The sequence below is a fragment of the Podarcis filfolensis genome (genome assembly GCF_964270895.1).
Source record: "Podarcis filfolensis genome assembly, chromosome: 5".
In the NCBI taxonomy this organism is placed as follows: domain Eukaryota; kingdom Metazoa; phylum Chordata; class Lepidosauria; order Squamata; family Lacertidae; genus Podarcis; species Podarcis filfolensis.
In genome coordinates, this window is record NC_139608.1 from 41,255,485 (window position 1) to 41,275,317 (window position 19,833).

At 43.1% G+C, this 19,833-nt stretch overlaps 1 protein-coding gene across 1 annotated transcript in view; it reads left to right on the forward strand.

Annotated features, from left to right (window-relative positions):
* The window catches only part of HPSE2 (heparanase 2 (inactive)), a 117,254-nt gene that overhangs the window by 64,295 nt on the left and 33,126 nt on the right, over positions 1-19,833 (forward strand). Inside the window, exons 4-5 of the mRNA XM_083615219.1 lie at positions 18,288-18,461; positions 19,294-19,465. Coding sequence (XP_083471345.1) covers positions 18,288-18,461; positions 19,294-19,465 — 346 coding nt within the window. The remainder of the gene's footprint in view (positions 1-18,287; positions 18,462-19,293; positions 19,466-19,833) is intronic.

Consider the following 19,833-nt stretch of genomic DNA (forward strand, 5'->3'; position numbering starts at 1 on the left):
GATCCCAGATTGTTCCTCTTTAGAGTGCAGACTGTCAGTTGCCACAACAGCTGTATAACAACATGAAATAATACATGTAGCCTTCTAGCCTACAAGGACAACAGCTTGTGGAGAAGAGGGCTGTTGATTTAGCAACTGGGCTGCCCACCCAGTACCTATTCAAAATGAAATATGTTGTGCTCCTTTCTAGGCTTTCCTGCTAAAAACAATTTTTTTAGACTTGTCTGGGTTCAGCAAAAACATGTTGTTGTTTTTCTCTTCCTGAGATGTTACCATTGCCAATTCAACCTGCTCCACACTGGCTCTCCATTAGATAATAGCACTATTTAGCTTTGCCTTTGGATGTGCATATAAATGATGCCATGGACATTTGAAATTTTCTCCAGTGAAGGAGCTGAAGGCTCCCCCCCTCATTTTCTTAGTGATTATTGTTTTAGAAATTATGTTCTTAGTGATTATGCTTTGAGAATGACCAAGGCCTGTGTGGAGAGCCAGAAGTTGAAACGGTGTTAGAAAAGGATAAAAGCAAATTCCCCAACTTCCTGTTTCATATGATCCCATCCACAAGGTCAGAATGATCAAAAATAAAAGTTGCCTAGAGAGCTTTTCTCCATTTGCACCAGGTGTGCTGGATCACTTGCTTTTGTACCCAGGAAGCCCAAGGGCAAAATGTGTACATTATCTCAGCAAGCACATGCTTTTAACCCCATGTCAACTAAGATAATGGTAATACTGTAGTTGGATCAATGGACAGATAGGTGTTCTTAATTCACCCCGTCCTCTGCCTACTGATTCTCCACTACATATCCCCCTAAACAATTTTACCCTAGTTGGCTTTCATCCTGTTTTGAAGCCTGGCTGTGGGAAAATGATTAAAATTTCCTGGAATGTCTTCTTTGCAGGAGGATAAGCACCCTATTTACTTCAAGTTTTGCCTGTAAATGCTCATGTTATCACACTAGCCTTCTTAGAGCATACTTACCTTGGTTCCTTGCCCTGGTTCCTTACTGGCCTGTTAGCTGCTACTCTGTTGCTTTGCTTCATGAAGTACCCTTTTTGCAAACCATTAGCCTAAATTAGCCACCATGTTCTCTAACACAGTGTGGACACCTGCAGCCCACTGTATCTCTCTAACTTTATTCTCTCACATTGTATTCTTCCTAACTTTGCTTGTATCCTTTGCCTTGGTATTTTGAAACATCTGTCCTGGCCCATATATGTGTCTGGACCCTGTTTGAAATTGTTAGCCACAGGCTGGGAATCATCCTTTCAGTAATGGCATCATGAGATGAAGAAGTATTTAAGCATTTCTATTAATTATGAGGCACAAATTGCTATGCCAATGTTTGCTGAACATTCCCTGATTATACAGGCAATTGGTTAATTGATATTAATAGTCACATGCTTGTGTTAATTACTGTAGTAATATTTAATGTCCATATTATCCAAGCATTTCAAATCTCCAGACATTATAAGAGCACTTTTTTCTTGAATTGTGTGTGCTGGATTTGGCAGAAGATTAGCAACAAAGTAGGCCCATTGGCATGTGCTTCATCCTTGTGGTCTAGGAGAACTGATCGTACTCACATAAAATTCTCTCTCACACAACTGCTGTCTGTAACAATGCTGAGGCCTCCATCTTGAGTATTCATGGGACTGAAATCCAATACGCATCAGTGTTCTTTGTGCAAAAGCTTTTAAAAATGCTTTCCTAAATTAAACAAAAGCAGAAGGGAGAAGAGGCATACAAAGAACAGCAGAGAGCTCTTTCTGCTAAGATTGGCAGTGAAATGGTGTCCATGAAGCACAAAATCTTAATGGATGAAATCCTTGTTGCTTTGATAAGTTGAGGCGAGTGGAGGGACCAAGGCAAGGTTTTCATGCCAGCATAATTATATAAAGCGAACATAAGAGCCTGTGGTGAGTAAGATGGACTTTATGATGTCAGCTCCCCACTAATGAGTTCCCTCCATTTTGTGGTACAGAGTGTCTTTTTTGAGAACATTTGCTCTCTAACCAGCACAAAGATAATCCTGTGAAAATATGTTCTGAAGATCCCATTAAAAGGGAATGTGTGACCTGGCTTCCACAGTCAACTGCCCAGACTTATCCTGTGTTATTGTTTCCAAATGGGGACACTTGGTATTCTTATTTTTCTGAACAAGCCAGGCTAAGAGTGAATAATAGCCCCATGCAAGAAAAGGAAAACAACTTCAGTTGTTCAACAACATGGGTTCATCAAGGAGTATAAAATCTTTTCACAGCCTTGGCAAATAACAAAAAACCCCTGTGAGCTATTTTGCCAGCCTCATGCCAAACACCCAGAACATCTTGAGCCATTACAGATAGGCTTTCTGGAGGCCTTCTCTTGGTCTTGGCTTTTTATATAAGCAGGGGGAGGGGAATGAGCTGATTCCTCTGGCACCCGCAGAACAGCATTTCTACTGGGTCTCACCCTGTGTGAGGATATTGCATGCTGTGCTATGAGGGTCATAGAGTATTATTTTACACACACGCACTCCACCCTTTTAAGATGCCTCCAGAACCAGAGTAAGACAACAGTTCATGGCACTGTTGATTTGGGTATTTCATGTCCAAATACTGGTCAAAGGCTTTCCAGACTATGATATTGCTGCTAATTTCACCATCTGCCAAATATTACTGCTTGAGGGTTTGGCACTTTCAAGAGTAGTGTTCTTTCTGATGATAAAACTAGCTTGGACAGCTCTGGTTGCTTTGTATAATATTTGTATAACACTGAGTCCTGACCTGCTGGCACAAACAGTCTCCTTCTGGCCCATTGTGTCAGTCACAAGCTGGATAATTTAGTCGTCATAGAGCGTATGTACCAATTTATTAAAATCTGTATATTTTGCCTTTTGGCTGCATTATGTATATGCTTGCAGCCCTATAAGCAGCACCTCTTCCAGCAGGAGGTAACAGAGCACTGACTGCAGAGGAGCAGCTGGAATACTAGCTATGGGCTGTGGGTAATCAGAAGAAAAGCTGCAACTATCTTCCAGAATGTAAACACCCTTATAGCTTAATGGACCTATTTACATTGAAGGAGACCAGGAAACGAAATTTGTTATGTTGTTCCAAATAAGCCTGTGCAGATGGTAAGCAGAACCAGACGAGCCAGTGATCTTGAGTGCAATGGATTTTCCTTTGGAAAGTGCTTGATTTTATCAGGTTGTTTACTAAACTGTCACAACAAGGCATGAAACCAAGGAACCCTTGTACATGCCGATACTGGCAATGTGTTCCTGAGAGTGGGCAGTGATGGAAACATGCCTTAGTTGGCTTCCCACTCTGAATTAAATGAGTTAAAGTGAGTCAGGTTTTTCTCATACCTCTTGAGAATGTCCTGGCACATTTGGGTAGGTGTGTGCATGGTGGGAATCAGTCTTGACCAAAACAAATAGCTCCACTGGATACCTGCTGCATGTCTTCTACAGGCAAGTCAGGTGGGATTTTCCTATTGTCTCTAGGAAAAATAGTCCCTTATTTAATTTTATTTTGCCCAGGGCGTATTATAAAGGAGCAACGTCTGTCCCAGGTTGGGAGGGGAGCTCTTACTCAGGAAACTGGGAAGTTTACTACAGCAGAATTGAAAGCAGTTAAGTTGCACTCTTGTCTCCCAACTGGGAGCTAAGAACCATTGCAAAATATTCCATCCACCCCCAATCCCGTAGGCTCTGCGTGTAGATTTACAATTAAATTGGTTCTGGTTAGCAAACGAGAACAGGACAGTTAAATTGAATTTTCAGAAGAATGTTGTGAATCCTATGTGAAAAAAATAACCTCCCTCCTTGCTTTTCCTGCTCATCTTATTGCTGCAGTTCACTCTTATCCATCTCTCTCACTAAGAATCCTTTCTGCTGGTGAAGGCACTGGTTCGCATGAATGAACCTTTCCTCTTCTGTCTTACTCGTCCCTCTTGCTCATTAAAACATTAGAAGAACAGTGCTGAATAAACCCTAGGACCCATCTAGTCTCACAGAGGCCAACGAGATAGATGCTCATAGGAAGCCCATAAGCAAAGCATAGCACTCTTCCTCTTATGATTCTCAGCAACTGGTATTTATAGGCATACTCATATCAATGAGAATGATTACCAACCTTGCAATCCTAAGGTTCCCAGATGTTGCACTTTTGAGATCTTGCTCTGGAGATGAGTGTGGTCTGAATGTTAGATGCCTTGAGGATACATCCTCTTTGAAGCATTCCAGGAAACCTAGTTCTGTTTTGTGTTGGAGGCTGGTTTAAAGCTTTTGGTGGCAGCAGGAGAAGAGAACTAGGACTTCTTGTTTGATGGCCTTTGGAATGGGTATCACTTAGTTGTTTATGGCTCTTGCTATGCAGTGAAATGCTGCAAGTTACAGGAACTGGCCCCCAACCCTCCCATTACTTAGCACATGGGGAATGATCTGATGCAATATAAATTTTAAGCATGTCAACTACTAATCCCTTCTTCTCCAAAGTGTCAGGTTATAGAGCTGCAAGCATATACATAATGCAGCCAAAAGGGGGTTCTGGATCATGGGCTCTACTGGTCAAAACGGGAGCTTCAGTGATAGCCCTCTCCTTCCGGAAACAAAGCAGGACTGTTAGAAGAAAACACATGTGGCAAAAAGGAGAATTAGGCCCTGGTGAGCCACCCCCTTACCCGCTTGTGATTAGCCAAGCAGATAGTCAGTCAATCAGGATTTTTTTTTAATTTAAAAATGATATTTTTTTCTTCACTTCTCACTTCCCTCTGTGGCCCCCTTGGAATATTTTATTTATGTTATTTTCACTTTGGCCCCCTTGGAATATTTTGCCGCCGCCCCCCGAACCATATGGCCCCCGGTTGGGAAACACGTATATAAAGTCTTTAAAAGGCTGTCAGCACTTGACTTCCAGTGGCTCTCCCTCTCCCGCAGGAGAGCTGTTGGCAACATTTAAAGGGCCTATAGCCTATTCTGCAGTCATGTGCTCCAGCATGGTGGAGAAGCAAAAGCAGCTGCAGCTGCTTTCTCAGAAAACACTTGCTGATTGGATGGGTCCAATATTTAGCATCAAATCTATGTAATTTATTTTCTTTAGAATTGCTGAGTGCCATGCATATATGCTCGCTGACCAGTGTTGTTCGGCTGATGCTTTATTCATTTATTTATTATTTTATTAAATTTAAATCCCACTCTACTTCCCAGAGGACCCCCAAATTTGGTGATTCAGTTCTTCAACCAACCAGCCAGCCAACCAACCAACGCCTTACAAAATGCATATAATTTAGGGCAGGCTTCCTCAACCTCGGCCATCCAGATGTTTTTGGCCTACAACTCCCATGATCCCTAGCTAGCAGGACCAGTGGTCAGGGATGATGGGAATTGTAGTCTCAAAACATTTGGAGGGTTGAGTTTGAGGAAGCCTGATTTAGGGGAAATGCATTACATGAATATTTGAGGGGGGGGGAGGAGTACACACACATACATATGCACTAGTTTGGAAGACTGAGCAACATAATTTCTACCAGTGCTCCTCCTTCCACCCTGAGATTTTCAGTGCAAATTAGATATTTTTTTAAAAAAGAATTTTTATTAAAGATTTTCTTGGTTTACAAAAGTACTCTTTTTTCAGGTTGTAGAGTCTTTTCTACAGATCAATTAAATTTGATGTGGGGTAGTAAAATTTATATTCATTTACTTAGTTTATATGTGGAGGTTTTGTGTCTGCGTCATTTGGGTAGGTTCTCTTTCTATTCATTTATTATTTTTCCTTGGCAGTGAGATAAATTAGATATCTCAACATTAATGATAAGAGCCGATTTCCTACAGGATCACATGTACAACAGGATTGCAATTCTATTGGGAAATTCTTGGTAGCAGGTTTTATTACACATCAAAGCAAGTTCTGTATCTTGTGGGCAATTAATTAAGCAAATGGGACTCTTCTGGCTAAGTACAGAGCTATCAGAAAAAAACCTTGGAAACTGATAGCTCCGCCATTAAAATGGGAAGATTCAAGGACAATAACTATACAGGCTTCTTTTGATATACAGGGGAGTCGAACCAGACACCTTAATGCTACTGTACACACCACAAGCTCTCACCTTTTTTCATGCCTGCTTCTTCAAACGCTGCCCATGTGCTCTGCATTTAAGGAGCCTAGAAGTCCCTGCCCCCCTGCCTCTATTACATGCCATGTGTGGATTAGATGGATGGTTTGGGGAGTTATTTAGTTAGAAACTGCTGTTCAGTTTTGGAATATTTGTTTGACTAAGGCGATGTTCATATTTGTATTACTTGATTTTAAAATGTGGCTTTAAGGAATACTGTAGTAGATAAAGCTCAAGATGTGTTCAGTTAAACCTGAAAATGCTTTACTCCGGGATGTTGACCTTTTGCTCCCCTCTCCGCCAAGGGCTGTCTCTCCTTGCAAGTTGCTCTGGCAGGAATCAAATTCCTTTGGGGGCTTTAGTAGCAGCTCGTTCTTTCATCTAATCAGGTTTAAACTCTGACAAGATATTTGTACAATCCCTGTCTCAAAGGGCAGGCCAATGACACCATTAACCTAATCCTCCCTTCTTGTTTTCCACTTTAATGGTACTCATAAGCTCGAAACAGGGAAAATATTTGGGCAGTAATATTTGTACAAAAGACAACAGTAATAAGAATGGCGTGTTGATAGAATCTGTGCTGCGTTTCTGTTGGAGTTGGGGAAGCCATCTCATTCCTCTTCCTGTGTATTAAGAATTGCTTTGAATGTGTTTGCCACCTCTCTGGAGCAAAGGCACCATGGCCCATCACTTATCATCCACTGTCTAACATAGAGGCTAAACTTTAGAAAGTCGTCCTGTTTAAAAATAGGCCAGGAAGGGGAAAAGACAAATGGAGAGATATCAGAGGATAAAGGTATGTTGTAGGAACTGGGTTAGGCAAGGATGCCCACTATTGCATCGGCCATTGCTATAGCTTTTAGTATATTGGGTACCATCTGTGGAGGGTTGCAGATCTGAGGTTATCCATTTCTGTTGGACAAGTGGAAACATGTAGTGGGTCAGTTGTCTTTCTTTAGAAGGGTTAACACAAGTGAGCTGATGCCAACAATGTAGTACTTGAGAAATAAGGGTTTTCTCGGCACACTGTACGCACACAAAGCACACTGATTAGATTGGGATGCTGAGCCAACTTATCTTTTTTTTTTATAAGATATTTATTAGAATTTTCCATTTTATACAAAGAGAAAAAAAGTAAAAAGAAAAAATAATAAAAACACATAAAGTTCACAACTTATTTTTCAATAACATATTTCCCTGACCTCCTCATACCTCCCCTTCTTGTATTCCAGTTCAAATTATTTATCCAGCAAATCCTTATCTCATAGCATTACAGTTAAAAAACACCTTATTTTCTATCCAACTTCTTAAATTATTGTGGCTTAAACTTTTACTTATATAAAAAGAAAAAAGAACAATTTTTTCATATTCTTTTGTACCATTACAGCTAGAAACCACTTAATTTCAATCCAACATCACTCAACATTCATTAGTATTGCAGTGTTTCTGTAAATAGTCCTTGAATTTCTTCCATTCTTCTTCTGCCGACTCTTCTCCCTGGTCGCGGATTCTGCCGGTCAGCTGAGCCAACTTATCACTGTAATATTGTGGCTAGAGAACTGAATTGCAAAATTTGGAGAAGTGCAAATTTCAAAGGATCTCTGTGTTTCAGTCCATGCACTGTATAGGATAATGTGGATTAGGTAAATTCTCATTTAAATGTGAACTGAATACAAATTCACCGCCACCTCCAGTGCCTTGTTCTAGACTTCAGATACAGCCGATATCCTACTCCACTGCAGTTATACTAAATCATAGGGCTGTTGGATAATGTCAACAGAGTTGCATTGAGCTGTAATATTATAGAATATAGTCCAAAAATGTTTTGTTGATATTTGGTAATAACAGTCCAAAACAGTACAAAAATGGGAGGACGCATTTGATCCAGCCTCTGGGATTTGCTTTTATGACCATTTAAGTTCAATCAGATTTGAGAAGAATTATATAATCACTGGGTTGAATCATTAGGGGGGTAGATAGTATGGATATGTGTCATTTCCCAAATTATAAGACCTTTGGTGCTGGTGATCAGGTACATAACACAAGTCTTCAGGGGCTGCTTTCATGTAGCCAGAGGCCATGACTTCAGCTCTAGGTGAGCATTTTCCTGCCATGACTGGGTTTATTCAAATGCTGCCTTGGATGTATGTGCAAAGCAACATTTCTTCTTTAACTTCCTTCTTTAAAGGCTAAGTCAGCATTTGGAGCATGGTTTTAATTAGGGATTTCAGATCGAAACATTTCCGGTTTCGTGTGTGTGTGTGTGTGTGTGTGTGTGTGTGTGTGTGTTTTCCTTAGGACAGTTTTCAGTTAAAATGTTTTAGAGTTTTGAAAAATACCAGATGCCCAACTCTCAGTGTGCAAAAGAAATGTAAAAAATCCACCAGTCCCTCTTGGTTCTTGGGCAGATCCACGTGTGTGATGTTGGCAGAACCACAAGAGTTGGGGGTGACAGAAAGGAGGACAACAGGATCAGGCAAGCCACAATAAGGTTTGTTTGTAATGGCATTCAGCTGCAGAGCAAGGCTAAAGAGAAAAGAAAAGCACCCCAAACTATCCAGGTACAAGCTAGAATGTATTCTCATGTTGTTTTCTCAATATCAAGAATTTAAGGTGCAAATACTACTAGACCACAGCCATCAGGATCTCAAGCAAAGCTTCTTTGTGCAGCTCTACAGGGCTTCTCAAAGCTGGAAGGATGCAGATAGCCATATTATCCAGAACACATAGATTCAAATGTAATAAAATGTCCTGGAAACAGAGGTGGTTAAAAACTAAAAACAAACTCAGTTTGCAAATCACTTTCATACATTGTTGCAGCATGCAATAGTAAATGACCGCAGACTTAACCTGCAGTGATCCTCTTTGCCGGTGATACCATTACCATCTGCCAAGCCTCCTCTAGCAGGAAGGAGAGAACACTTTCAGTGTCAGGCTGGATGGAGTTAGGGCTGCTACCCATCACCAACCTGGGCTCCCATCCAGTACTACTGCATGCTGCTACCACCATGCAGTAGCACCAGTCACCCATACAGGTGGCAATGGCGGCCTCTGCCAGCACTTTTGAATGGAACTGATTTGTCATATTGGTTTATATAGAGCCCAGATTGGGTCTACAGTTGGATCCCAAAGATGGAACCCAGCCATTGTGGGTAGGTATGAAAGAGAGGCCAGCAAAAAACCTGTGCACTCACCTGGTAACTGATCCCAAACAAAACACCCAGCTAGACCAGTGCCTTTTTATTTATTGATTGATCATTTGGCAACTCTGCCTGCAGCTTAGAATAATCATTCTGATAGTGATGAGTGGCTAAAATGATGGTGGGTGTGTTGATGTGACTGGTCTGTGTGGAGGGAAAGGTTTTCTCAACAGTCTATGTGTTCATGTGCGTGGACCAAGTGGAGGCTGAGTCCTGTGGAAATAATACATCCATTAGATTCTTGTGGTGTCTGGAAATGCAGCTGAAAGACTAGCAGCCTCTTGCCCTCACTTGAAAAAGTGCACTGCTATGCGCGGACCAAGGAGCAGCCTTTGTTGCAGGGATAATTTTGTGGGCTCTGCCCCTTTTGTGCCTGTGTGGGCTCTTCCTGAGAGAGCTCTGTCGGGCCTTTCAGTAGTGATCTGCTCATTCAGTAATTGTTTTCCCAGTGGGCTGCAGGACTGAAGGGGAAATGGCTGATTGGATGTGCTAATTTATTGTGGCTGGTAAGCATTTTATTATGATTAAGCAAACACGCTGAAAATGTGCTCAGCATTTGTATGATTGGTATCATTCCGAAGGCATTTTGTATTTTCGCCACAGGCTGTGAGTTACAGGTCCTTCTTCAACCACGCCATTGAAGCAGCTGTCTTCTGCAGTGAATGAGCTAGGATGGGGGATCTGCAGCATTTCCACTCAATTCAGATTTCAGGGTTTGCATATAGGGGTGCAAATTCCTCTCAATGGGTAGAATCATCATGTAAACCAGAGAGATCAAATGTTTCTGAGACAGGGAAACAGCTTTGCTCACCTTATCTAAATGGTATATTTGGACTGGTGATTCTTGTGCCTTCGGATCATAAGGGAAGAGTTAATGGAAATAACTTTCGCTGCTACTGCACATCCCATTGTCAACATGCAGTTTTCTCAGTAATAGTGATTCTTTGGATTGTATGCAACATTAGTGCTAATCAGAGTAGAAATTAATGGGGAGTTTTTTTCAGTCGGTCTACTTTGTATGAGTAGCGTGCAACCCTTAAAATTTAGACACAGGAATCTTCTTTATATAGTTTGACATTTAGCTCATTGAAGAAGGTATTTATCACCCACTGTTTCCAGACTTTACCATTATTCCACATTTCCCAGGACATTTCCCCATCACCTTCTTTACCACAAAAAACAATGTTTTCTTTTAGGAGGGGAAGTTGGTCTATTGCCCAAGAGCACCAAATCCATTTTCATCACACAACCTAGATTTGTTATTATGTGATTGAATCATACCCACAAAATAGTCACATTTTGTAAGCTGCTCAGGACCTAGCATACTTGACAGTGCTGCCATGCTGTTTCCTTTTCTCCACAAGTGAGCTGCAACTACCTGCCAAATCTGATTTGAGAATGCTATGTGTGAGGAGTCTTCCTTATATTCTGGAGCCCAGCACAGCAGGACCATAATACTGAGTGCCTCTAGGAATGCCAAATTACATGTAAACTAAATATAGCAGACTACTTACATTAGTGACATTCATTCTGCTTCTCCGCTTGCCCTTTCTTGCCTTTATTTGGCAGAGCACTGCTCACATGACACATGCAATATTGGGAACCTTGTCAGGATTTATTAATATTCTTGCTACAGCCAAGCAGAATTCTTCGTATTGTGTCTCAGTGACTTCTTTTGTGATGTTAGTTACCATCCAACAACTCAATAACTGTTCAGAGATAAGTCCCCATTTTTGTTCCTGGAATATCTAATAGCTTTTCTTGGAGGCTTGGAGTGGAGTGATCTAGCTTTAGCCTTTTAGTTTGGCACAGGGATTTAGGCTGAATGGTTGAAGTGTGGCAAAGCACAGCTATTCATTTGTGTTCTCAGCACTGCATTTTGCTTCTCTGCCCCCGATCATATTTACTGTAGCAATAGCCTTCTGATGAGCATGAAACTAACAGTTTGACGACAGACCCTGACGAGATGTGGGCAATGGGGGTCACAGGCAAGAAAATTGCAAGAGTGAAACATTTTGATAAAAATTGCTATCCTGTGTATCCACAGGAACATATCCACTTCTCCCATTGATGAACTGATATCAGTGAAGCCTGCAGTTCCTTGTAAAAATAATTCACATAATGCCTGCCTGGAAGCAGGTATGCTTTTCCCACCCAGAACTTCTCATGACCGCAGGACACCAGCAAACATTGTGCTTGTTGAGTACCTCATACCAATTTGGCTGTGTGCGTCACTAAAATTGTCCACAGCAGAGTCCTGCTTTCTCTGTGGCATAATTAACAACTATGGATGAATGGTGCACAGGATGGGAAGAAGGCTGTATAGACCCTGATCTCTCACTGTTTGCAAACTCTATTCTGGCTATCTGTCTCACTGGTGTCAGTGTTCCAGTGTACCTTGGGGGTTCGCTTTTGTCTATGAGGACTTCTCCTTTCAGGTGTCTCCTCTGCTTCTCTATCTCTGCATGCCTCGGCTGATTATAAATCTGGAGCCTTTTCAGAAAGCAGCCACTTCTTGCCTACTTGGGAATGCTTTTAAACCATTCCAGAAACCATGTTTGTTGATAGATCAGGGTGCTCAGAGAAGAGCGGCTGATCTAAGCTGTATGAGAGCCGGCATAAACTCCAGCACGGCAGTACCAGCTGTCACTGCTTAGAAACACATAATAGATTCTGCTGCTTTTCAGACAGCAGATCTTACAGCCACATAAACCAGTCATTCTGTCATCAAAAGCCCTGGCAGCAGAGAAGTGTTCTCTCTGCAACTGCATTCCTGGGGCAGTTACAAGTGCGGAGCCAGAGGGAGGCAAGCTTTGCAATGTATTATTTCCTGAACTGGCCTCAGTAGCAGGAGGGAAAGAAAGGGGTAATTACAAGAGCTGTGGACTGCATCCCTCTGTCAGTTGTTTCATGGCCTGTCGTGGCTGGCATTCAGTTAAAATATTGGATGCCGAAAGCAGAATCAGAAACTAAGTTGTCAAAGTTCAAATAGAGTTCTGGTTCATGGCAAGATCAGCATTGGGGTGCTGGCACAAAGTGAGTGCCATGGTGTTATGGCAGATAGTCCATTTTTTTTCAGTAGGCCTTTCCTATTATACCCTTATATATAGGAGTAGTTAATAACATTGAGAGTTGAGATCAAGCAACTGGAATTGCAGGTGGTAGGATGTGAGCAGTTAGTATATTGCCTTGGAGCACTTCCAGCCACTATTTTCAGCTGGTTTGGAGCTCTTGTGCAACAAACCTGCTTCCTCCAAAGTCATCTTTATTGGACTTCCAAGCCACCTCCTGTTCCTGTAGCCCACTTCAGAGCTGATGTCACCCCCTTGGCTCCTTCCTGGTGATTCAGAGAATTGCCATTGTTAATGCTAATTCTGTGGCAACGGCATAATTCTTAAAGCCGAGGAAAATAAATGGAAAAAGAGAGATTATCATATTTAGTGTCTCAGTCAATAGCGTCAACAATGTGCTTCAGAACTGCTTTTTTAACATTTAATTTAATAACACCCCTGGAAATTGTTCTCTTTCCAGAAGTTCCCAGATCCAAGTTAACCCTGGCATAGTCACAAGGCAGGCAGGAGTCTGTCACTGCCATCTGTGTGGAGCATGCTGACCGCATCTTCAGGGCATATAGCTTTTGGGGTGAAGCCCAACAGTATTTAGCTGCATTGGCATGGATAGCAGTAGGTAGCTCACCACACTAAGAGTCAGAGAGTGTTAAAATTATGCCAATAGATTATTGCCCATCTTTGAAGAAAATGCACCAAGAGGTTCTAGTCTCATGCACACAGACAGGCAGCTAGGACTTTGTCACAACCCCATGCTTCCACTTGGCAGCAGTTATCCAGGGTCTCAGACAGAGGACTTTTTCCAGCTTTGCTGCAGGAAATACCAGAGCTGAACATGGACCTTCTGCATGCACAGTCACAGATCTTTGGCCTTTCAACCAAGATACTTGTTGCAACCCTGATTTAAAGCAATGTTTCTAGCTCTTGCGCTTTCAGAGAAAAACATGATCACATCATGTACTGTAAGCAACATTCTCCAAGGGTCAAGAATGAATGAATAGATGCAACATCTTGAGTAGCAGGTGGTGATGCACATTTTGAAGAAAATGTCTAAGAATGACACAGATTCTGTTTGTGTTCTCTATTGAGAAAAGCTACATATTTATTTATTTTGCAGTCCATTTATAGTGTAACACCATGTTTCCTAGCAGCAACCCCTTCAAATAGTGGTGGGATGGTTGAGGAGGAAACAAAATGCCTGCTCCTCAACATAAAGCACATTGCCTCCTTCCCACCAGCCCACCACATTTGCTAACAGAAGGTGTGGAGAAAACCATTGGGCTGCTTAAAAGAACAGAACAAATGTGCATGTAACAGGGAGGAGAAAAGAGGGTCGGGAGAGCAAACACAACAACCCCAAGTGGGCATACAATTCAAGGTAAGTCTCTAAGTCACAACATAGGAGGGGATGGAGGTCTGTGGCTTGAGTGATCCACAGGTCAGTGACAGGTTTCTTAGACCTCTGTCTAGCGTCAGATTGTTGGTTGGTTCGGTAACATTGGGTTGTATTCAACATAGTGCTAAGCAAATTGTTCCATAAGTGGAAGGATTTCTACTTAAACAGCGGAACGCTCCTCCCATCTCTCCCGCATGCCTCCCCCAAATCTGTTCTGGGTTTCCCCACAACCCTCTGGTATATGTGAGGGGAGGAAAGGGTGTGGGGAGTCCCATTGTGCTAGCACTTATACAAGTACAATTATTTCGTTGAATACTGCTCATTATGTCTAGCTCTTCTGGATTTGCACTTGAGGTTTCCAAGCCCCTCGTGGCTTGACAAGCAAAGCTCTTCTGGAGCTGTTTTCTTACCAGGAGCAGGTGACTGTACAGTTCCAGTGACTTCAACAGCTGCATGACAGGCAGAAATACAGGAGGGGCAGCTTTCCCCAGCATGCTTAAGCTTTAGCTGTTATTAAACATTAAAGGTACAAGAGGCTTTCAGAAAAAATCTCTTAAGTGAACACCATTATCTCTTTGTACTGGAGAGAAATATGTTTTTTGTCTCTGTTTTCAGTGCCTGCCATTTCTGTTATGGCTTTCATTAGATTGTTCTTGGGTTTTATTTTTGTTTTCATTCACTTTTATAGATCTGATGGCATCCTGGCATGTGAACACAATGTGTGGGCAGCTGGCTGGCTGGCTACATAAATTAAATTACAGTGTATTAAGTCTTGTTGTTCTTTTACAATGTGAATTATCTCCTGCACTCAAACCAAATGAATTGTTTCTGGCTTGGAAGAATAAATAGTACTTTTTTAGGGTTGGCAATCTTCTTTTTAACTGTCCCTTTCCCTGTGCACTTCAAAACAACCTGACAAGCAGGAATTATCACTATATTTTCATTCCACAAATGCTTCATTTTGCATTTTCTTTTGTATGGCAGGCTGCTCTTAACAACATGCTGAAGCAGGACTAGCGTGGCCAGATACAAAAGGGAAAAGGGCTTCTGCACATTTAATAGTTGTGTAGAAAGGGGAATTTGAGCAGATGCACCTAGCATTTGAAAATTTCCTCTGGAATTCCATCTTCTTCACAACTCTTAAAGGTACAGGAGCCCTGGGCAGTTTTGAATCAGGCTGTTCTATGCATGAGCTGTAAAAAGGTCGGTGGCTTTATGAGGATGCATGGAAAACCCTAGAAATGGGCAGGTATCTTCATCCAGGTCTTCCCATTCTATAAGTGTGTGAAATCTCATGACGCATCACTCATGTCTTTAACAAGTGGCAACAAGTGGCTTTTCTCTTAAATTTCCATGGACAACATGTTTCTTCAGTTGAAAGACTGGAAAAAAAACAGTGTCTTGAACTTTTGCAAAATAGCCCCATCCTGAGTGAGATGGAAAAAAACAATTTAGCAGTTTAATTTAAGCCCTGGTAATTGAGAACATAGTGTTTCCTCTATTTCTGCTGGTACTTTGCCCGCTTTTCTGCATTCATTATGGTATATCAAAAATAGTAGTCATGAGTAAAATCCATATCCTGGAGCAAGATGCAAGCTCTAAGCAACCAACAACGGCCATTAGGGTTGCTGGGCCCAGGTCCTGGCATCGTGTTTCCTATCACTGCGTGGCATGGACAGGAAAAGCCCTCTGGCAGGTGTAATATTTTTTCTCTTTTATGCGGTGCTGTTTTTAATACTACTGGGCTGCAAGCTGTGCCTGAAACCTAACCAAACAGAAACCAGGGTTTGATATTAACAGGGTTGCCAACTGTTGAACCAGCTTTTAAGAGCAGCTTGCTATGCAGGAATTGGCAGGAGATAAACATTATCAGTTGCTAATTTCTGCAGGTCAAGTTGGTGTAAAGAGTGCCCAAACAAGCAATAATGTTTTCTTTTGATCAGTTGACAGCTCAAGGTATAAAGTTGCTGAGTATTCCCTGAAGACCGTAGCTGTACCTTCTAAATGTTTTGAAGCCCTAAGACAAGGTGCAGCTACTGAAGACCTGGCAAACATCCAGGCCCAAACCCCAGAGGCAGAAGAAAAAAGAGGGGCAGTTCTGTCAAACCCTCTAGCGAGCAACTGTTTTCTAGCAAGCGCTGGTCCCTGCCTTCAGGAAAGAAATTCATTACATTCAAGGGCAAAGAATGGCCCTGCAGCTTGCGCTGAGCCAGATAAATTTGTTGTATTACATCAGCAGCAGCACAGGAAAGGAGGAGTGGGAGGAGGTGAGCAGCTCTCTGTGCTGGAAACTCGCAGCTTCTCTCTGCATCTCCCTCCTGCTTTCCTTCACTACTTCTTACTTAAGAAACACAATAGTGATCACCATGGCAACACATGCTCCCCTGGCACCTGCGCACTCACAGGTGGGATCCTCTGAGCCCTGAACGTGGTTCCCGGCCCCAAGCAGGTGGGGCTTGGCCCATCAGAGATGTAGTTGCTGCTAGGATGTTAAGCACTCTGGGTGACATCTGGGTCCCACCTATTTGTCTCAAAAACATTGCCTCATCCTTACGCCTGCTGCTGCCAGTGGGTGCCAGCTTCCCAGAACGCGGCTGGTCTATCTGACGTAGCTATGGACCTCCGTTCCAAGGACAAAGGGCAGGATGCAGGATTCCGAGAGGAAGGAGGCTGTTCTGTGTGGGAAGTGCTGGGCTCATCTGCCAGTACCTGTTACTCCAAGGACTCTGACATTTACCAGACTTCCCTGCAGGGAAACAACACCTGATTCCACTTAAAGCTTGCAGCATCTCTCCTCCCTACTCCCACACCTCACCACAGAAAACATGGAGCTCTCCGAGAACAATAATGTAATTGGCTGGGAAAAATCTCCTCAGGATTTTCCATCAAAACCTGGAGCTGGCTCAGACAGCGCTAACACACAAACACATGCACGCTGCAGGCCCCAAGATACTCGTGAAAGCACGGGTTCCCCTAGAAAATGCGTGACCCGGACAGAATGGAGCCCAATGTAACAAGGAGTGACTGAGACCTGAGAGACAGCAGATTCCCCCAGGGGGGTGACCCAGCCTTTGGCCCCATAAAGAACAAACCGCCAGCCGTATGGGCCTATTTAGCATCCCCGACCTTTCACCTCAGAGATTCCCACCTCCTTGCCTGCTGTGCGCAGGCCTCATTTACAGCATGCAAGGACATCTTGGAGCTGTTTCTAATGCTAATTCCCTCCAGAGGTGCACATTTAAGTTCTGTTCTTCAGCTATTTGCAAATGTCACCCAAGAATGGTTTACATGCACATCTATTTCCTTGCTCAAATAAATAGTTTGGAGGGGGAAGGAGAAGTACTGGTGTAGATTGGCTGAATGAAGGCCTCTTCCATATTCGTTTATGTTCCAGTGGCTCTAGCACTGAATTTACATCTAGGAGGCCCTTGTCTGCCATCACGAGGCCATAGGCGAGTCACCGTCTTTTAGCCTCAGCTCTTCACCAGTAACATGGGAATAATAGTGACATCCCCTAGAATTGTTGTGAGAAGAAACAAGTAAATGATTGTTAACATGCTTTGGAAGTTGAACCATAGAGCAAAGCTCCCAAGAGGTCGCAACAGTGCCTTGCTTCCTGTAGGCCTGCCTGCAGCTTGGAGCCCATTCCTGATAGTAAAAGCCATCCAATTCCAAGGCTGAAAGCTATTCTTTCCCCCAATTGCTTTTTAGTTTAATACAAAACTATTCCTTTTTAACTGTTCTCCTTCTTCAAGAAGATAGTCCAGGCTGTAAAAATGAATAATAAGGTATAACTACTCTTCGGAGACCTGTCCGTAAAAAAACGATTCTCAGAAGCGGCTGCAGATGTATAACCTCATTAAACTGGGTCAGAGCTTCCAAGGAAAGCAGACTGCACAGAAAGGAGCCACTTGGAGATGTCTGGTGTCATTCTGTAAACCACAAGCCACCTTGGAGACAGCCTCCAGGAAGCCACAGAAAGCGATAAAGGGCTTTCTCACACTAGTCAAGTCCCCCCACACGTCTAATATCTAGTATGATACTCCTTGTAACTAGACAAGTTTGGGCATGTTAGTGAGATGGGGGTAATCTGAATGCTGGCGGCGGGGGGGAGTGATATCCTCACAACAGGAGAACCTGGGAAAGGATGGAGTGGATCTTCTTTTGCTACTGGGTAATAAAATAAAATTTAAACATAAATAAAAATAAATAGCAGCTCCTGGCCATTTATAGCACACTGTAGCCTCCCCCAACCTGGGGTCTTCCAGATGTTTTAGATGAGAGGTCTCATCATCCCTGACCATTGACCAGATAGGCTGGGACTGAAGGGAATTGGGTGTTCAAAACATTTGGAGGGAATCAGGTTGGGGAAGACTGGCATAATGAACCCATCACCTGGTCCATTTTGTTACCACCCTTTTCTGAGTTCCCTAGGACAAAGAACTTCAGCAACTATGGGGGTTACTCTCTGGACCTTGGAGTTCTTTGCACTTGAGTTTCAGGCTGGTTTTGTTTCTTCCCAGCCAGGTCTCTAGACAAACTCTATAATTTTGCTGACTGTTCTGGCCTCCACCTCATCTTTGCATTGAACGCACTACGCCGGAACCCCAACAATTCCTGGAACAGCTCCAATGCCCTCAGCTTGCTCAAGTACAGTGCCAGCAAGAAGTACAACATCTCCTGGGAGTTGGGCAATGGTGAGTGAGGTTTGGAGATGGGGATTTGGAGAAGGAGGTGGACGGGGAGGAGGATTGGAGAGAAAATAAGCACTGGGGTCACCTTCTAGGTTAGGAGGAATTCTTAAGAACAGCCCAGTGGATCAGCCCAGTGGCCCATCTAGTCTAGCATCCTGCTCTCACAGTGGCCAACCAGATGCCTGTGGGAGGCCTGCAAGCTGGAACTGAAGGCAATAGCAGCGTGCCCACTTGTTATTCCCAGCAACAAGTATTCAGTGCCATAATGTCTCCAACAGTGGAGATAGAACATAGCCATCATAGCTAGTAGTTGTTGAATGACAGAAGTGGAACACTGCTACTGGGGGTGCTCACTGCAATTGATAGCCATGGGAATCTGCAGGCAAAAAAGAGATTGCTATCTTGATGGTACAGGGAAGGAAGGAGCTTGTGTGAGAAATAAGATTTGAAATTTCTCAGTAAAAACAAGGGACAAATATTGCAATCCTAAAATGTCTCTCCAGGAGTCCAACTGTGTTGAATATCACTTATTCTGAGGTAAGTGTGCATATGTTTGCACTGTAATGAGCTATATAGAGTCATCTTCACCAGTCCTTTCTGCATAGGGTCTCCACGCAGGGAGAGGGGAGAGGCGGCAGGGAGGTCAACACCATGTAGGTGCATCAGTGAGATCACTGGGTTTTCTCTGCCAATGTACCCACACAGTGCCAACCTCCCCTCTCTCTTTCCTGGTAAGGGGCCGTGACTCCACCTTCTCACTCATGGCTTTTACGGGGCACCATCTTCAGAGCAGTCGGGTCAGAGTTGGTGAATGCTTGTTTCTGTTTGCTTCCAGAACCAAATAACTACCGCACCCTGACAGGGCGAGCAGTAAATGGTACTCAGTTGGGCAAAGACTACATGCAGCTGAAGAGCCTGTTGCAGCTGATCCGCACCTACTCCAGAGCTAGCCTGTATGGGCCCAACATTGGGAGGCCTAGGAAGAACGTTGTGGCTCTTCTGGATGGGTGAGTGATTTGATTCATGGCCAACAATGCAGGGACCTATGAAATCTTTCTCATACCAGAGACATCAAACCCATCTCTCAGGTTCAATCACTGCACAGCAATGAAAAGCTCTGCAGAGGTGGCTTCTTTGCCCATGATGGTGCAGTAATAGAAAAATCCATGCTTACCCCAGGCATACATCTATGAAAGGCACAGTAGCTGCTCTTTATGTCATATGAAGCAGTATACTATCTAAACTGACTGTATGTGCCCTGATTTCTAGCTGTATGATGTCCAGAGTGCCAGGGTGCTAGGCAGACCAGGTTCTGGTATTTGAAGGTCCCTGGAGTATTCCATGACGTTTTAGACTTAAGTTGGTAAAATTGTCA